At 35.5% G+C, this 19,126-nt stretch overlaps 1 protein-coding gene across 7 annotated transcripts in view; it reads right to left on the bottom strand.

The window, feature by feature from the left end:
• RIF1 (replication timing regulatory factor 1) overlaps positions 1-19,126 on the bottom strand; it is a 49,698-nt gene that overhangs the window by 17,875 nt on the left and 12,697 nt on the right. For 6 of the 7 annotated variants that reach the window (XM_072789172.1, XM_072789175.1, XM_072789177.1 and 3 more), the window contains 13 exons: positions 16,682-16,833; positions 15,240-15,357; positions 14,010-14,183; positions 13,666-13,776; positions 12,581-12,643; positions 12,054-12,154; positions 10,025-10,111; positions 9,293-9,366; positions 8,885-9,065; positions 7,436-7,543; positions 6,923-7,072; positions 2,989-3,088; positions 91-355 (listed from right to left, as the gene is read on the bottom strand). In XM_072789172.1, the coding sequence (XP_072645273.1) occupies positions 91-355; positions 2,989-3,088; positions 6,923-7,072; positions 7,436-7,543; positions 8,885-9,065; positions 9,293-9,366; positions 10,025-10,111; positions 12,054-12,154; positions 12,581-12,643; positions 13,666-13,776; positions 14,010-14,183; positions 15,240-15,357; positions 16,682-16,833 (1,684 nt within the window). The remainder of the gene's footprint in view (positions 1-90; positions 356-2,988; positions 3,089-6,922; positions 7,073-7,435; positions 7,544-8,884; positions 9,066-9,292; positions 9,367-10,024; positions 10,112-12,053; positions 12,155-12,580; positions 12,644-13,665; positions 13,777-14,009; positions 14,184-15,239; positions 15,358-16,681; positions 16,834-19,126) is intronic. The other variant, XM_072789174.1, reaches the window with a different exon arrangement.

The raw sequence follows: 19,126 nt of genomic DNA, 5'->3' as shown, positions 1-19,126 counted from the left end.
ACAACAAGCTGACAGGAAAATGACAAGTTTGCTACCTAGATCTAAAGACATTTAATTTAAAGCTTTTAAGTAGAAATTCTAAATACTTACTTTAAGTTTTCATAAAATAATGCCAGAGGTCTTGTTAAAGTTGCAAATATTTTTCGGATCATAGAAGGTAAAGAAATACGTCCAAGTACATTAGAAAGAATACTGGTGATTGAGTTGCCAACAGTGAGGAGAGTATCAGAATGTACTTCCTTGAGGCTCAGAGTGTGGAAAGAATAGATCACTCTCACAATAAGTTTAAATAAAGAAGCCAATTTCCCTAGAGGCTCTTTCTTCTTTTTGGACCAATCTGAAGGTCTCTGTGGTGCTAAGATAAAATTGAATTTATTAAAAACTCAAGTACTTTGAAAAGTGTTACTGTACATCTTTACAATTTATCTCATTTAAATGGCATACATCTAAAATATAATGAATGATACATCTAAAATATCTATTTCTGTAAAGAGATACCCACAAATCTTAAAATGATATGCCACTAGTGAATAAATAGATCACAACATTGTCTGTAAAACCAAAGCAGAGACAAAGAAAAACTATTTGGCAGATCTAGAATAATTTCAGAAAAATGAGTATTTCCTCTAAGAAATTATAAAATGCATTTCAAATTTTTATATTCTCTGAATTTCAACAGCTCATCTGAAAAAAGTACTAAATTATAGAAGATCAGCTCCTGGGGTGCCTGGGGGCTCAGTCGCTTAAGTCTCCAACTCTTGGTTTCAGGTCACATTATGATCTCACGGGTCGTGGTGTCAAGCCCCAAGATGTGCTCTGCGATAGGGGAGAACTATGCCTGAAGATTCTCGCCCTCTGCCCCTCTCCCCACTCACATGCATGTTCTCTAAAATAAATAAATCTTTTTTTAAAGACAGGTCCAAGAATTAAATTTTAAAAGTTAATTTTTAAAATAAACAAAATTTCCCTTAGAAATTATTGCTTCCTGGCTCATCTATAATACACTGAACCCTACAAATAACACAAGTCACAGATCCAAATCCTCAGGAAAACAGGAAAAAAGCCTAACTTTGAAGAAAAAGATGTATCTTAAAAGCACTGACTTTCCTGTGTTCTATTCTTAGATCCTGTCTCTCATTCAGATATCTACCTCTAGGGATCCCTGGGTGGCGCAGCGGTTTGGCGCCTGCCTTTGGCCCAGGGCGCGATTCTGGAGACCCGGGATCGAATCCCACATCGGGCTCCCGGTGCATGGAGCCTGCTTCTCCCTCTGCCTGTGTCTCTGCCTCTCTCTCTCTCTCTCTGTGACTATCATAAATAAATAAATAATTAAAAAAAAAATTTAAAAAAAAAAAAAAAAAAAAAAAGGATATCTACCTCTAGAGATAAAGCCCCATCTGTCAAGAATGTCATATATATTCCAAAATTACCTTTCTTTCCCTAAAAGAATCCATTTTCTTAAGGTAAAATATCTCAGACTTAAGAGAAAATTCTAAGTAAGTGCTTGTTAATGAAAAATATGTGGTGAAATGAAAAACAAATGTTACTTACTAACAAAAGAAGTCTATCTTGTTCCCTGGAATCAGTTTCCCAGACACAAATATATATTGTAACGGCCACCCAAAAATTCCAGGTCAGGATGTTAAGGCTGAGAAGACAGCCCATGAGTCAGGTGACACCTATCCCACACCTGTCTATTTAAGAGGATCCAGGAGCAGTAATATCTTAATAATAATGAATAGATCTCATTTCTAAATGCCATCCATCCTCAGCAAAAAGAACCATGTTCCTTGTAAATATGGTTGGTTCCAGGTTGAAAGAGAAGTATAGGATGAGCCTGATTATATTGTACCAAAGGTCTCAAAAAATAATGGAAATAATGAATAATGAATGAATAAATGTCATACAGGCCAACACGAGCATAATAAGTATCAATAACAATTAATTATTAACCACTGAATAACAGCCATAGGGGTATAAATAAAATTGAGGAGGGGCACCTGGGTGGATCAGTTGGTGAAGTGGTAAACTCTGGATTTTGGCTCAGGTCATGATCTCAGGATCTTGAGATTGAACCCCAGTTCGGCTCCCTGCTCAGTGAGGAGTCTGCTTGAGATTCTCTCCGCCTGCCCCTCCCCTAGGGTCATGTTCCACAGCACTCACGTGCTCTCGCACTCTCAAATAAATAAATAAACCTTTGGGGGGGGTGGGAAACAAAGCTACATCTTACATTAAGATGTCATTTGCACCTGGAAATGACTGGTGCCCAGTAGTGCTCAACAACTATAGAATGATTTTTTTTTTTAAGGCCCCAATGTGGGGCCTGAACTCACAACCCTCAGTGTAGAACAATTTACTATGAACATGTAAGTAACAAGGACAGCTTTTAGAATTAATGTAATTAAAGACAGAGGAGATAAGCATCTTGATACATTTTAATATAATCATATGAACAATGTGATTCCAGTAATCATCTTAGTGCTTTAGGCAAGATGTATTGATGGATGATAAATTCATGGGTCAAAGTTTGCTAAGAACCTGCCACAAAACATTAGTTTATTAGTCATAGCTACTAACTTAAAATAGAAAACCTGGCAGATACTGTCTTAACACCAGTAATGGGACAAATAAGAACAGTTTAACAAACATCAAAGTTTCCTCCCCAGATAATCCTTTTCTAAGATGGAATAAGTAAAATCACTGTTAGGCAATCTCTAAACTGGATAATATTGATCTGTTTTATACAAGGAGGAAAGATGTTTTGTGTGTGTGTGGGACGAGAGATCATGAGCATGGTCCAAGAACACATGAGCTTGTAGCATACCAATGTTGTACAATATAGTTGTAGGACAACCACATGTGACATAGTTACATAACATCAAAAGCAGGTAAAATGAGGTCGGAAAAGATACTAGGATTTGTCTCGACCACAGTTGAAGACTGCTGTGTTTATAAAATATTGGGTGAACAAAGTAAAAAAGTACTTACGTTTAATTTTGGGCTGATACTTAATATTGTATGGTGAGAAGTCGATGCAATCAACCATTACAGTAATTATATGAATGATCCTATCCAAGAATAATACATTCTAGGGAAGAATAATGAAGTATCATATTAGAAACTTTCAACTATTGGCATGGTTTCCAAAAATACTAAGGATCAACAAAAAATATAAGACTTTCACTTCCATATGTAACATACAAGGTACATTAATCAAGTACTCAGTTATGAATACTTTCTGGTTAACTGCTGTGTGCCAAGTACCATAATTTTTGTTTCTCAACATTTAGGGAAAATAATTCAGTTTTAAGATGCCCATAAGACTCAGCATATAAACCAATAAAATGAGAATGAAAAGCAAGATTCTTAATTAGATTCCTTATCAGATTCTTCATGAAAATTGTAGGTGTTCATTAAACCCAGTGATTAAAAAAAAAAAAAAGCATTAGAAAATGCATTCCACCTCCCACTATCGACTTTGATCAACAAACATGCACCATCATGAAGGATACCAGTCCCATGAAAAAGGTGTGCTAAATACTAACAGAACTAATCCATGAAGAAAAATCTAGTAACAAACAGAAGAAAACTTCTATGTTCCGGAGGAAATATTGACTTAAAAACACAAATTGTAAAAACAAAACCATTATAAAACATTTTCAGCATTTAAACTGCAGATGAGGGATCCCTGGGTGGCGCAGCGGTTTGGCGCCTGCCTTTGGCCCAGGGAGCGATCCTGGAGACCCTGGATCGAATCCCACGTCGGGCTCCCGGTGCATGGAGCCTGCTTCTCCCTCCCTCTGCCTGTGTCTCTGCCTCTCTCTCTCTCTCTGTGACTATCATAAATAAATAAAAAAATTAAAAAAAAAAAAAAACTGCAGATGAAGTTAGAAATACCAAGCTCCTAGAAAGCAGTACTAAAACAAGTCACAAACAGGTGTAGAGATAAAAAAAAGTAAGGGATACAGAAGATCCCTTACTCGAAAGATCTAAAACCACCTAAAATGGTACTCAAAAACAGAAGGGACAAGAGGCACACAATTAAAGCAAGGCAATTTTCCTGAGAGGAAGGCACAGCTCTTTATACCAAAAGGGTCTATATCAAGGACTGAAAAGAGTAATTTAAAAAGATGCCCCCAGAGACACCCTGGTGAAATGTCTATATTCCAAAGATTAGAAAAAACTTATTTTATAGAAAATGAAAGAAAAAAAATTTCTCTCAAACTATGCATTTGCAAAAAAATGAGCTATAATTAATTATTCAAAACTGTGATATAAATTCTCTGGAATCTAAAATTCCTAACTAATCAATTGATTATGTACTGAACAAGGAGGCATCAGTCATACATGATTGTTGAAAAGTGGCTTTTTTAATTGAAGAACAGAATACACTGAAGCAAAACAAGGGAAAATAATAGGATACAGGAAAATAAGCTGAGCAACAAAATACTCTCAAACTTTGAAAACCTATTTATTTTCCAAGTTTTAGATTTTCAACGAAACCTGAAAGGTGGTAAATTTAAAATTCTTGGGATCTTTGCTTGCTGAAGTAGAATGGATATTAAGTCTTCACATTTGACAGATGAATAGAAAGTTTTAAAAGTAGCATCTGAAAGAAGCTAAGAATTAAAACACTTCTTACTTAATAGATCAAATACGTTTACTAAAGACTCCCATACTTCCTTATATGCTACAAGACACAGAAAAGTTAAAACAGATTGAGAAATATCTACCAAGAAAATCCTGAATCTGTACAATGGAAAAATATATACTAATTACAGTCAATGAACTTAGTGAAATACAACATGGATGAACCTTCCAACTAAAACACTATGCCCAAAAGACACACAGTAGGACTTTAAAATTTAATAAAGAAGAATACTAAACAAATATAAGTGTGGGTGTATAGTAAAAATATTTTAATGAAACAAGTTTTCAAAAACATTAGGACAGTAACCTACTCTTCAGAGAGAGAAGGGCATAGATTCAAAACGGATAGGGGAGCATCTGAGATGCTAACAGTGCTCTAATAACGGACCTTGGTGAGGTCTACAGAAGTATTTGATAATTTGTCAAATTGTACTGTTAAACGCATTTTGCTAAATTTCTCAGGAAGTTTTTTTTTTAAAAAAAGATAAATTCTCAAAAAGGTGTGAGCATATTAATATTAATTAATATCAGGTTGGTAAAATGCAAAAGGCAGTAGAGAATAATTACCATGAAGATATAAAGTTACAAACATTAAGTATGACGGTGTAGCATTAAAACGTAATAAACATTTTCAAATACATCAAATTCACAATCAGGGAGACACTTTATGAAGGCTCTCAGAAACAGCTGGTAGGTGAAGATAGCACACTGGAGGATCCTAAACTCACCTCATCCCGCAAATACACCTAAGATCACACCCACAGCATGTCAACCCAGAAAATGACACAGAAACCGGCAGAACATACTTTCTTGTGGCTCAAGGTAGAGAAGAGGCCACATGGACAAAGTAGGAAGGGTAGAGATGCAGGTGGGAACCAACCGGACTCACCCAACATCCCCAGTAGGGAGGCCATTGCAGACACAGGGAAGGAAGCGGAGCAGACCCCAGCCCAGGCACCACAAAGATAAATCACCCTAACATTCGGCTTTGAAAATCTGAAGGGCTTATTTTGAGAGATTTTTGTTTTCTTTTTAAGATTTTATTTATTCATGAGAGACACAGAGAGAGAGGCAGAGACACAGGCAGAGGGAGAAGCAGGCTCCGTGCAGGGAGCCCGATGTGGGACTCAATCCCAGGACCCTGAGATCACAGCCTGAGCCGAATGCAGCCGCTCCACCGCTGAGCCACCCAGGGGGTCCCTTATTTTGAGAGTTCTTAAAATCAGTGGGGCTCAACACCTAGAACTTTAAAAAAATCAGCTGGCTGGGCTGGGACTGCCAGCAGAAACTGAGTCCCCACACTTAAAGGGACAGCATAACAAACAACATCACTGAGATCTAGCACAGATACAGCAGTTTGAGAAATGCCTCGAGTACAAGGGAAAGATATTTAGAACGAATCTCCAAACAAGTGCTGGAGGGGCCGTGATCTTTAGGAGACTTATCCAAGAGAAAAAGAGCTGGCAGGGGCAATTTCGCCCCCCAACCCCCAGGTTAAATACATGGACCTACTTTTTTTTAAGTCTACAAACTTCCAAAGGATTGCCTTTAAAGATCTAAGAGGTAGGGGATCCCTGGGTGGCTCAGTGATTTGACGCCTGCCTTTGGCCCAGGGCGCGATCCTGGAGACCCAGGATCGAGTCCCGCTTCAGGCTCCCGGTATGGAGCCTGCTTCTCCCTCTGCCTATGTCTCTGCCTTGCTCGCTCGCTCTCTCTCTCTCTCTCTCTGTGTCTATCATGAATAAATAAATAAATCTTAAAAAAAAAAAAAAGATCTAAGAGGCAGCTATGAGAAAGTTGGCTCTAGGATAAGATCCTCATATTGTTTGTTTTTAAGATTTTATTTATTTATTCATGAGAGACAGAGAGAGACAGAGAGAAAGGCAGAGACACAGGCAGAGGGAGAAGTAGGCTCCATGCAGGGAGCCTGACGTGGGACTCGATCCCAGGTCTCCAGGACCAGGCCCTGGGCTGAAGGCAGTGCTAAACCGCTGAGCCACCCGGGTTGCCCAAGATCCTCATATTGTTAATCTAGAATAGCATAGGCACTGAAGGTATGCAACATAGTAGTAAAAATGTACCACCACTGTTAAGGGTCCTGAAACATGGACCTCAGTCATGTAGACCAAAGACACCAAACTGTTTTGTCACACTTGCTTTAGATTAGTCACTTATAAACTAAAAGCATTGTAAATGACAGTTCACAGACATCTCAGTTTATTTGAAAAGTATTCTTTAAAAATAACCAAGGTCAGTACTGGGATAAACTCACTGAAAAGCCTGAATCTTCTAAACTGGACATCATCTTGGAACAAAGTTCCTCACAACACAAATTCTCTTCTGCAGTTGCCACCAAAGCAGCACAGCGGGCAAATGCTCTATATAATTCTGACCAAGTTTTAAGTAAGGTCTTCATGGTGGCCTAAAAGTAACAATATAAAAGAAAATTTAAAACTGTATATCTACATATCAAACACCTAACAGAATGTATACTAAAAAACCACTGGAACATTTAAGGTGTCACAGAAGAGACTAGCATATAGTAAATTTACCTCCCCCACAGAATTCTATTTGAACTGTAATAATGCCACAATACCAGCAATTATCAAAGGTCAAGAGGAATTTCTCTCTTCCTTCAAAATTTTTCTTTACCCTAAACTGATTAAGTCAAAGGAACTCTCATTGCAGGAAAAATTACTGTAGGAATTCATTATAAAGGGTGAAAGAGCATTTTCTAAAAAAAAAAAAGTAAATTCCTTAGGTAAAAAATTTGCTATTGCCTTACCACTGGAAATTTCTGTACTGAAAAAATATGGTGTATTGGTAATGTCAATGCACCATATATGGCACTAAAATTATGTTCTAAGGCATCACCTTGATTCACTTCATTGGTCTGAAACAAGAAAAAAATGAAGTTAGACAAATTACCATCTAATTCTAATCCTATGTAGTATTTATTATTTATAGTGAGATAGAATATGTCCCCCAGTACAGAGATGTTCAAGAGGTGGTAAATTCTTAACTCCTATAATTGTGAATATGACCTTATTTGGAAACAGGGACTTTGCAGACGTAATCAGGTTAAAATAAAGGCATCCTGGATTAGGATGGGCCCTAATCCAATAATTGGTGTTCTTGTAAGAAAAATGGAATTTGGATAGACAAAATAGAGGTAAGAATACCATGGAAGATGGAGGGAGACTGTGTCTATAATCCTAGGAACAATCAAGAATTGCCAGAACAAAAGGAAGGTAAGCAAGAATTCTTGCTTCAAGGTCCACAAGAAACCAGGCCTGCCAATACACAGATTTTAGATTTCTGGGTTCCAAAGATACAAGAAAATAAATCCTTGTTGTTTTAAGCCTCCAGCTTGTGATAACCTGTTATAGCAACCCTGAGAAACAATGCATGGTGTTTAAGTCCTAAAAAAGACTCCTAGAGGGAACTCCAAAATCCTTTACTATACACAGAAGTTAGGATTCAAGCAAGGACTTATAAACCTCTGCTATCCTTCAAACAGTAGGAAAGTAGGATTGTAAACTTTTTTCTTTCAGAAGAATGTCTAAATGATGTAACTGAACTTAGTAGTGAAAATAACTGACTACACTATCATTAATAAACTCTGGAGTATTCGTTTCATTTGAGAATTACAGTGAAGTATTTCCCAGAAAATACTTCCATTTAAAGACTGATAAAGCAGCTGATGAACCATTCATTAATTCTGACAAAAAAAGTTGAGCTCCACACGCTGCCAAAAAATGTCAGTTTATTAAATATTTATACGCAAGGATTAGTCAACTCAACAGATTACAGTTTAGGGACTACCATATGGCTTTGAGGTATTCACCAACTGACTTGCCCATGGAAATCTTAAGAATATACAATCTAGTCAAGATGACCATTATTATTCCTCATAGTAAAATACTGAAAAGAACTCAAAATACAAATATGAGAAGTTAAATGTAACAACATATCTGAGTTCTGGCTTTATAATCACTACTGGAGAAAAGGGAGCTCATGTGTTCCCATTAAGTTATATTTTCTCAAGTAAGGCAGAAATGCAACGAAAAGAAATCAACTAATATAAAGAATAGGAATCCCACAGAAAAAAATACTTCACATTTTTTCTATTCAAATTCAAACTTCTATTTATTGCTCCATGTGCTGTTCCAACAAGAAAAAAAGGAAAATATTTCTTAAGCTTTAACGGAAACATGCAGCACTTACGACATACCTGATTAATCAATTCGATTAATGGAGTAACTATAATACTCCACATTCTCCAGAGATGCTCCTTGTTTTCCAACAGCTTTGCGTTTTGGTTAATAACATTCAAAACAGAGTCACTGAAAGCTAATGGTGAAGTTGGACCAGAAAGGACACAGACTACAAGTGTTTCCAGATTGAGAAAAAACCTGAAGAAAAAATTTCGAGCCATGCATTAACTAGTGCTTTTTGCCAGAATATATGTTACGCTACTACAAAATCCTAAAAACAACTGACAACGAAACAAGAAATGATAAATTCCAAGCCTCACTTTGATTTAATTTAAAAAGATGATATAGCATATAAACTCAAAAAAGAATCTCATTCATCAAATAACGACCTTTCCAAGATAAATAAAAAGACTAGTTTCAATTACCTCTCATCTTCTACACCATATTCCAGCAGATTATTGTTGAAAATTAACCGAATTAAGAACAAAGCAGGAGTTCCCTGAAGAAAGATGGGAGATTACAGTCAATCTTCTTGTTATAAGTATAACCTTGTTATACTTGTTTTCTACAATTATGTAAAGCTAATTTTAATTTTAAGCTAAAGAAACTTAACTTTTAATATTACTTAGGATAGGATACAACAGTAGCAAAAATATTTCTAAACTGCAAACAAAAATCATTATATTGATAGCTGTATATTAATGATGAAAAGCTTTTTATTAACAGCTATTACATCTACATGAAAAATGGAAGAATGGTATATTCCAGATATAAAAAGAACATGAAGTTAAAACTTGTTGTACCAATAAATACCTAACATCCTGTAGATATTAAGTTTATTTCACCATAATTAAAGCCACTATTATTATGCTTCCAAATTTTAAAATAGCAACCACTAATTACTATGTATAAGCAAATAAAAACTTTATTTCTATGACTTTTTGTGTAAATCAGAAAATAGTTCCATTAATAGTGCCATATTTAATTTTTTACATTAATCTATTACTTTATCAGTTTTTCCTCTAACATAATCAGCAAACCCAAACCAAATTCTCTCAAACTTTTAATCTAAGTTTTACAATTTTAAGGAAAAAAAACTATCATGGAATTTAATCTTTTGGCTAATTTAATTGCATCACTGCACTTAAGATACTTGCATTAAGAATATCCATATTAGAAACCTGATATGCTGGTGAACCTAATACTTTCTGGGGCAGTCCTTTAATTGTAATTTCCATGAGGACCTAAGAGAGATAAAAAGTTGTGTTGCAAATTAGCCACATAAATATTTCGCTTAGTAAAAATCCAGTACTGTTAACTATATTTTTCATTTAATAGTTTACTGTTAAGTAATGTTCATTAATATAACAGATTCTCAGTGCAAGAAGTTCGAATACAATGTTTATATATTAATGTATGTATTTACATTAGTTTTAAAAGTTCAAATATAGAAACAAAAAATAAAATGACAAAGTCCTCCTTTATCTCCAGGGAAAATATCAATACTATGAGTTTGTGAAGTTTATTTTTCTAGACTTTCTAAATTTCCATATATTTAAATACACAGTGAAACCAAACTTCCCAGACTATCTCATATATATTCTTTTATACCATTAATAACATACTGTGAGATGCTCTGCAATAAACCTTTATCTGTTAGAATTTTCACATCAATATATATACATAGGCATTCTTGGGACGCCTGGGTGGCTCAGCGGTTAAATGTCTGCCCTCTGCCCAGGGTGTGGTCCTGGACTCCCAGGATCGAGTCCCATATCAGGCTCCTGCATGGAACCTGCTTCCCCCTCTGCCTCTCTCTTTCTGTCTCTCGTGAATAAATAAAATCTTAAAAAAAAAAAAAATATATATATATATATACATATAGGCATTCTTAACTGCTACATGAATGTGCATAGTTTATTCATCAAAACATTTTTCTATTAATAGCCCTTGAGGCCTTTTTTTAATGCCACAAAAAAAGATCTTCTGTAATGAATTATGTATCCACTAGTGCCAGAAGCAAGTATTTCAAGACTATTAACTGGAAGCTGGGTCTGAAGACACATCTCTCAAATATGACAGGGCCTATCAAACTGCCACTCATAATTATTATTATACTGCTATTAATCTGAACTACATAACAAGTGACATAATGACTTCACATAAAGGGTTGTGTTAGTTAAAATGTGCTTTGTTTGACTCTCTCACTTGAATCAGACACTAATGATCATAATACTAAACAGCATTTGTAGACTCATTTATTTTGTTCCTGACCCATCATGTTCTGCATACATTACTTATAAAGCTATTACTGTATTTCCTTCACAAAAGGGAAGAGTAGAAAAACTGAGCAAGATTACTCAGCTAATAAATGGGCAGGGAGAGTCAACCTACACTGCTCCAGAGCCCGTGCTGTTAACCACTATGATCTACTACCTTCTGGAAGACCCAGAAGGAATTTAAGTAGGGTACACTTTACTCCATCTGCGGGTATCTTGGGATGCTATTATAAAAAGTACACCCAGTTTGTTTTTTCCTTCTCTACTATATAGGATAAAAATGGTGTTTAACGTCAAAGACATTACCTCAGTTAAACAGAGGTAACTTAAATTGCCTAAGTTCCCCAAGATTACCAGGTATTTTCTTAAAAGTACAAAGTAACAATTAGTGGAGCTCAGCAATCTTATAAAATTAGTGTTCACCTGAGTTTCCTCAGTTCAAGTTTCATGTCCTTTACCCCGTTTCCTATGTATGGCTCATTCTTATGACACTGGAAGATTTTTGTATCACCAGTATACTCATTTACTTTATTGAGGTTTCCAATGACTGGAGTCAATAGAATAACATTTATTACAGGGCTAAATTACTGATAAATATTGATATAAAATGTCTTTTTAAAACTCGGTCAGGAGACACCTGGGTGGCTCAAATGGTTAAGGATCCAACTCTTGGTATCAACTCAGGTCATAAGCTCAAGACCTTCCTGGGGATTCACACTCAGTGCAGTCTGCTGGAGATTCTTTCCCACTCCTCCCCCTCTCTTATTTCTCTCACTTGTATGCAAAGATTTCTCTAAAAAAATTTTTAATCTTAAGGAAAAAAAAAACCTGGTCTATGTAAGTATCTTCAATAAAAAATTCTATTTCAGAGTATGACTTTTGAGTTCTAGCACATAATTATACTTACCAGTGTTTTTGATACAGGAAATACTTCTGACTTCACTATGCTTTCTAAAGATTTTAATAAGAGGGTCAAAACTTCAGAACCTGGTCTCTCTTTTTTGTTACCTATCAAAAAGCAAAAGGAAGAATGTAGTTCTAAATATGCAAGTATTTTTATGGGAAAAAATATAGTATTTTTGGGAATAATAACATATGCTTAGCTATGAAACATTGATTTTTAAAAAATATATCAAACAGCTTTATTTAAAAGTAAAGTCCGGGGCACATGGGTGGCTCAATCGGTTAACCACCTGCCTTCAGCTCCAGTCATAATCCCACGGTCCTGGAAGTAAGTCTCACATCAGGCTCCCTGATCCCATAGGGATCCTCCTTCCTGTCTCCCTCCCTTCTCTCATGAATAAATAATTCTTTAAAATAAGATGAAAGTCTAGAACCTATACACTTCAAAAATACACTCTAAAAAATAGTATTTACAAAAGCCAAACAAAAATTTAGTGCTATAAAAATCATTTGATCAGTTATAGTAGTTACCTGATTCAATAACTGACTTCATCAAGCTTATCAGCTCCTTCCAAATAGCATTGACAACTACATCTGCCAAACAAAACAAACTTTAGAATACAGTAGATAGGACTATAAAAGCTCACCTTTTTATCCTTACACCAAATAAATAAGTTGAGCAATACTTAGAATATACTTCTTATAATATTCAACCTTATAATCAGTTTATGAAACACTATCACAACAAAGAATTATTTCTGCAAACTCATCAATACTGGGTCATGTAACTTAATTAACAGTGATTATTTTCTCTTTTTTTCTATTATCTGCATTTTCTTTACTGAACACCTTTTGCTTCTGAGACAAGGAAAAAAAAATCGAAATTTCAAAAGAACACCTGAAACATCCTAGAAAGTAATCTCCCAGCCAGTTAAATAGCTAACTATTTCACTTTTGAAATTTCATCTTAATATCTGATAGACCATCAGGACGCCCAGGTGGCTCAGCAGTCAAGTGTCTGCCTTTGGCTTAGAGCCTGATCTCGGGATCGAGTCCCATACCCGGCTCCCTGCATGGAGCCTGCTTCTCTCTATGCCTATGTCTCTGTCTCTCTCATGAATAAAATAAATCTTTAAAAAAAAAAAAAAAAAAAACAAACCTCTGGGGCAGCCCGGGTGGCTCAGCGGTTTAGCGCCGCCTTCAGCCCAGGGCGTGGTCCTGGAGACCCAGGATGGAGTCCCATGTAGGGCTCCCTGCAGGAAGCCTGCTTCTCCCTCTGCCTCTCTATCTCTCTCATGATAAATAAATAAAATCTTAAAAGAAAATCTGATAGACTATCACACACAGGAGGAGTTTAAGTGTAGATACTGGGGCCATAGAGCCCAAGTCTGAATCACAGCTCCACCACTTACCACGTGACGTTATTTACTTCTCTACATAACACAATTTCCTCAGCTGAGAATTGGACTAAAAGAGAAGGTTACTGTGAGGATTTATATGTAAAGTTCTTGGAGCGCAATTTGGCCAAAATATGGCACTATATAAATATTTGTTATTTTACTTTCTTTGTAAGCACAGGATTAAACAAATAAAAAAATCTTCTCTTAAATATTTACCAGAAGCATCTTTTCCAACCGCAACAAAGCTATCATGAACAGCAGTGATAAGTGTATTTGCATGTTTGGAAAAAAAAGAAGAGCTGCTGATTAACGGATGTTCAAGCGGCTCTAAAATATAAAAAAGAGAAAAAAACAATTATGCCAAACCAAAGTTTTATGAAATAAACATCGTAATATAAAATTTTAGGTGGTCTGACATGTGTTTTCTATTAAAAAGATTTAGACTTATTTCATACATGATTACAGAATATTTTGGCTTTGGGGAAAATAAACATCTTCCCGCCTTAAAGAACCATGCTCTGAACGGTTTTAAAAAAATACATACATACATACATAAATACCTAAACTCAGTACGAGTTTGTTTTGCTTAGCAAAACTCAAGACTTCTGGACCCAACAAAAAATGAAGCAGCATTTCAAGTCCCAAAAGTTGAATAGAGGGGATTGTGGCCATTCCACCTAAATTTGAACTTAAATTCATCCGGGGAGTTACAGTAGTTCCAAATGGGGAAGCACCTTAAAAAAAAAAAAAAAAAAAAAAAAAAAAAGTTATAGTTGCTTAAATTACCTACCCAAATGAACATATTGTTGACTTCATTTCAATGAAACGTATCTTTATAAATAAAAAGGTTCTCTCAAATGAAAGTTGAATTTTTGCTTAAAGCCACAACAGAGTTCCTAATTATCTTACTAGGTGAAGAACAAGATTAGTGTTATACATCATTTAAATGCATACAATTATGAAGCATTAATCTATACTTTGAAAATTATGGAGGCATTCCTGCCACTTAAATATAAAAATCTGACTAGAATAGCTAACATAAATAGCAAATCATATTCTTTCAATGAAGAACATGATATACATATATATATGTATATACACGCACACACACTAAGCCACTTTAAAAAAAAAGGTTTTTTTTTTTTTTAATTTGTTTGTTGGGGGCGGGGTACAGGGAGAGAATCTCAAGCAGACATTGTGTGGAGCCCAACTTGGGGCTAAATCGCATGATCCTGAGAACATGACCAGAGCAGAAATCAAGAGTCAACACTTAATCAACTGGGCCATCCAGGCAACCCCTAGGCCAATTTTTTTTTTTTAAACATCTGTTAAAATCTGTTTTTAATATAAGCTGTAAGATTCTGGTTCTGAAACAAATACAAGAGTCACTGTAATACACATCTCCCATGTATAGTGGAAAAACGTTGATCTTTTCCCAATTACAACAATGCAATTACAACAGCAACACGTAAGAAAATAATTAGTACAGAACAAACTTTGTGATTAGGAGTCAAAATTATAAAGTCCTTCATTTTATGTGAATAACTGAGTAAAGGCTTCATTCAAGTCCTTTTTAAAAATAAAAAAGAGGGGCACCTGGATGGCTCAGTAGTTGAGCGTCTGCCTTCGGCTCAGGGCGTGATTCCGGGGTCCTGGGATCAAGTCCCATATCAGGCTCCCCACAGAAGGCTGCTTCTCCCTTTGTCTTTCCCTCTTTGTGTCTCTCATGAATAAATAAAATCTTAAGAAAAAAAAGAAAAGAAAAAACCCCAACTATGTCTACCTCTTACCTTTGTGTATAGGAGTCATAGGACTTAAACCTGGAGAAGCAGCTACACGAGACGAACTGCCTTGAGCTGAAGCATTAGAATCGATGCTTATTGTACTTTGAATCAGAGGCACGCACACCTATTGGGGTTAAAAGCAAAAAAAGGGAAACTATCTCTAAACTACCTAATTGCCATATATTTTTAAAGTCTTGCATGATTACAGTTAAATTTAAGAAGTAATCTGAATTCTTTTGATATGCTGAGTCCTAGCTGTTTGGATGCACTGGCTAAAAACTAAAATTGAAAAAGTAAAAATTTTTATTACAACTTTATTTGCCCAATAAATGGGTACTATCTATAAATTTCAGCTCTAAATTCCAGATGGGAGATCAGATACCTAAATAATGCCTGAGTTTTAATGCTATCGGTACACTCATTTTAAACTTTTAAAAAATGCACCATAAAAAAATTTGAACTGAGACAACTTCAAACTTGTTTCTAATTATTCCAGTACCAATCAAATCTAGCCAATGCATAAATTATACCGATGAATGTGTGGGACAACTGGGTAAGATTAGGCTACTTAGGACTTCATAATGGTAGAACTTGGAATAATTATGTTCCCATTACATATTATCATTAGTGTCCAATTCCAATTAATTCATGCTGTCAAGCTGAAAAGCCTTAACACACTAAATGTAATGATTACAAGTCTAAAAATTTGCCAAAAAACATAATTTTATTATAAACCCAATTTCCAATAACATATTCACTACCATGCAATTACGTATAGACCAGAAGGACTACAGATTTAAAAAGTAAGATACACTTCAAAATCCCAGATAAACAATAAAGAAATGAAGAAGATAAAAGAAGTTATCAGAGCCATCTTTTTTTACTTATTATACAAAAACACAGAAACCAAGGATGGGACTAACTGCAAAACGAGGACAGTATACTTAAGATTAATAAGTCTTATATCTAAATGCCAGCAAGGATATCAAAACCTAAAAAAAATGTGTAAAATCATTTATAATACTAAAAAGCTATGCTGGGATCAAATGATTTGTTACTATTAGGTGGCCTAGAAACAGGAGATACAAAAGATATCCAACTTATCAACCCAGTGTAGAACTTGATTCCTATTTCAGTAATACTGATTTTATTCTCAATTACATTCTAAATCCTTTGAAATTTCTTTTAAAAAATTCTCAAAATGGCTTTAGAATAAGAATAGATATTTGAGTGATTGTTGGTTGAGAAAGCTTTAGAGGCTCCATTTCACACAACTGCAGAGTATTTTCTGAGGAAACTAAACCCAAGTTCTGTGTTAGGAAAAAATGATCTGTTATAGATATAGTGTGGTCTGCTAATACAGCAAACTTAACACTGAAAGATTAGACTGTTAAGAATTTAAGAATGCATTAAGACACACCACACATTTTAGTCAACACTTTTATTACCTGTTCAAAATTGGCAGGAAGATGAGGTCCAAGTCTCATCAGTAGATACCACCAGACTTCTAGTTTTGTTAGTGCTAGAGTTTCTGTTCTCACATGGATGGAACTCAAAGGCTGCATTAACAACTTGAGTCTTTTTGCACTGCATAGTATTTCTTAAAATAAGCACATGGGTTAAAACATGTGAGAGCTAAAGACTAAATTTCAGGAACAAGTCTCCTTTATCATTGCAAGAGAATGAATTAAAAAATTTTATCACCAGCTTGTTAGACCTCAAAATTTCACTTGGACAGAGTCTACTGCAACTAGACTACATACAATTAGGCCAAAGAAATGAGAGGAAAAGAAAAAAAAAAGTAATGTGTATTAGATATTGTGTGTGCCAAGGACGATTTTCCTACCAAGGGACATTTGGCAACGTCTACAGTATCTCTGGTTGTTAGACCCGGAAGGCAGGAGAACGGAAGATGCTGCTGGTCTACTAGGTTACACATCCAAGGATCCTGCTAGATGGACCTTGAACACACAGGGCAGTCCTCCACAACAACTGTCCAGCCCAATGTCCCATGTGAGTTCAACAACTTGGGTACATAAGACAAGACTTCTGTGCTCAAGTAACTTATCAAAAGGACTTAAATAGGATCTTGAAATGTGTCAAGCCACATATCTGATGGGATGGCATTCATGTTTCTGACAGCTATTTGGCCATTTGACTTTCACAATTAATATTTCTATAAAGAAAATAAGGTCAAATCACTATGGGAACAAATTCTCAAATCCTTAACTTGTATTCTACTTATGAGAGGAGCTCCACAATAATATCCCTATAGCAGAAATTGCCAATCGCCATTCATTTTTAGATACAAGACCTGATTCAATCAGAACACCCAATTTTTTATTTCTTTATCTAGTCTCCCATTCAGCCATTCTACCCAATGAGATTTAAGAGCAACTGTATATGGAATCTCTAGAAGGCTCCAGAGATACATGGCTCAGCTGAGAAGTTAATTTTTGCTCTTTTGCCTTCTCCCCTTCCCATAATCTACAACCAAGTAGACTGAAGATGACCGAACAGAAAAGACGGGCATCTGATTCCCTAAGATTTCCTGGATCCGTAATACTAGGGATGGACTCGAGCTCTGGACTTATTTCAAATGAATTAACGTTTTATTTATCTTAAGTCTTCTTATGTCTATTTTATGCTTTAACACTCAACCATACATAATTGCAACAGATTAGCCTAGAACAGTAACTTACATTACCAGTTCATAAAGAACAAAAAGGTAACATTTGCAATTAAAATTTCTGCCTGGCAACATACTTTTACCAATATTTTTAATAAAATTACAGTTAACAAAAATAATCACCTTACAGAAAACAACAAAACGAGGAAGAGAAAGGATTATTAATGGTCTTTGGCAGAGAAAAATATATGATGAAACCAGTATCATTTAGCTGATCTATAAACATACAATATTGATTATATTTAAGATTAACTACCTAGGGATCCCTGGGTGGCGCAGCTGTTTGGCGCCTGCCTTTGGCCCAGGGCGCGATCCTGGAGACCCGGGATCGAATCCCACATCGGGCTCCCAGTGCATGGAGCCTGCTTCTCCCTCTGCCTGTGTCTCTGCCTCTCTCTCTCTCTCTCTCTCTATCATAAATAAATAAAAATTAAAAAAAAAAAATTTAAAAAAAAAATTAAAAAAAAAAGATTAACTACCTGATTAAGTAGGTACTCCTACTGACCTATTCTTGGGCTATATACTCATTCTCATATATATAGGTGACCTCTGAACAAGGGTTTGAATTGCATGGGTCCACTTATACACAGACTTTTTTTTCTTTTTACAGTACAGTACTACAAATGTATTTTCTCTTATGATTTTCTTGTCATTTCTTTGCTCTAGCTTACTTTATTGTAAAGATTAGAGCATGTAATACACATAGCAGACAAGATACGGGTTAATGGACTATTTATGTTATTGGTAAGGCTTCTATAGTCAACAGCAGGCTATTTGCAGTTAAATTTGAGGGAAAGTGAAAAGTTACACGCAGTGGGATGTTGGTATCCCCAACCTTCCCACTGCTCAAAGGTCAACTGTGTATCAAACACCTCCACTAGACAATAGGAGCTAAGGTAAACCAAAAGGAATCACTTGTATATATTAATAACCCACCATTAGGCACGTTTGAAAGGTACTGAAAGAAAAAAGTTTATTGATCATGTTTCACAGCAATCAAAATGGTTTCCTATCATCTATTGGCTTATGTGACCTTTGATAAACTATTTACTCTCTCTAAAAGAGTGATCATCATAATAGACTGGAGATACTAAGTATGATCAAATTAGAGGTACCTGAAGTGCTCAACTAAGTGTTGGAACATACTAAGAAAGTCACAAATGCTATCTGTCACTTTGTTCAGTTTTTGAAATAGCTTAAAACA

Source organism: Canis lupus, chromosome 20 (genome assembly GCF_048164855.1).
Source record: "Canis lupus baileyi chromosome 20, mCanLup2.hap1, whole genome shotgun sequence".
Classification (NCBI taxonomy): Eukaryota; Metazoa; Chordata; class Mammalia; order Carnivora; family Canidae; genus Canis; species Canis lupus.
Note: the sequence above shows the minus strand (reverse complement) of the source record. Positions and strands in the feature narration are given on the sequence as shown.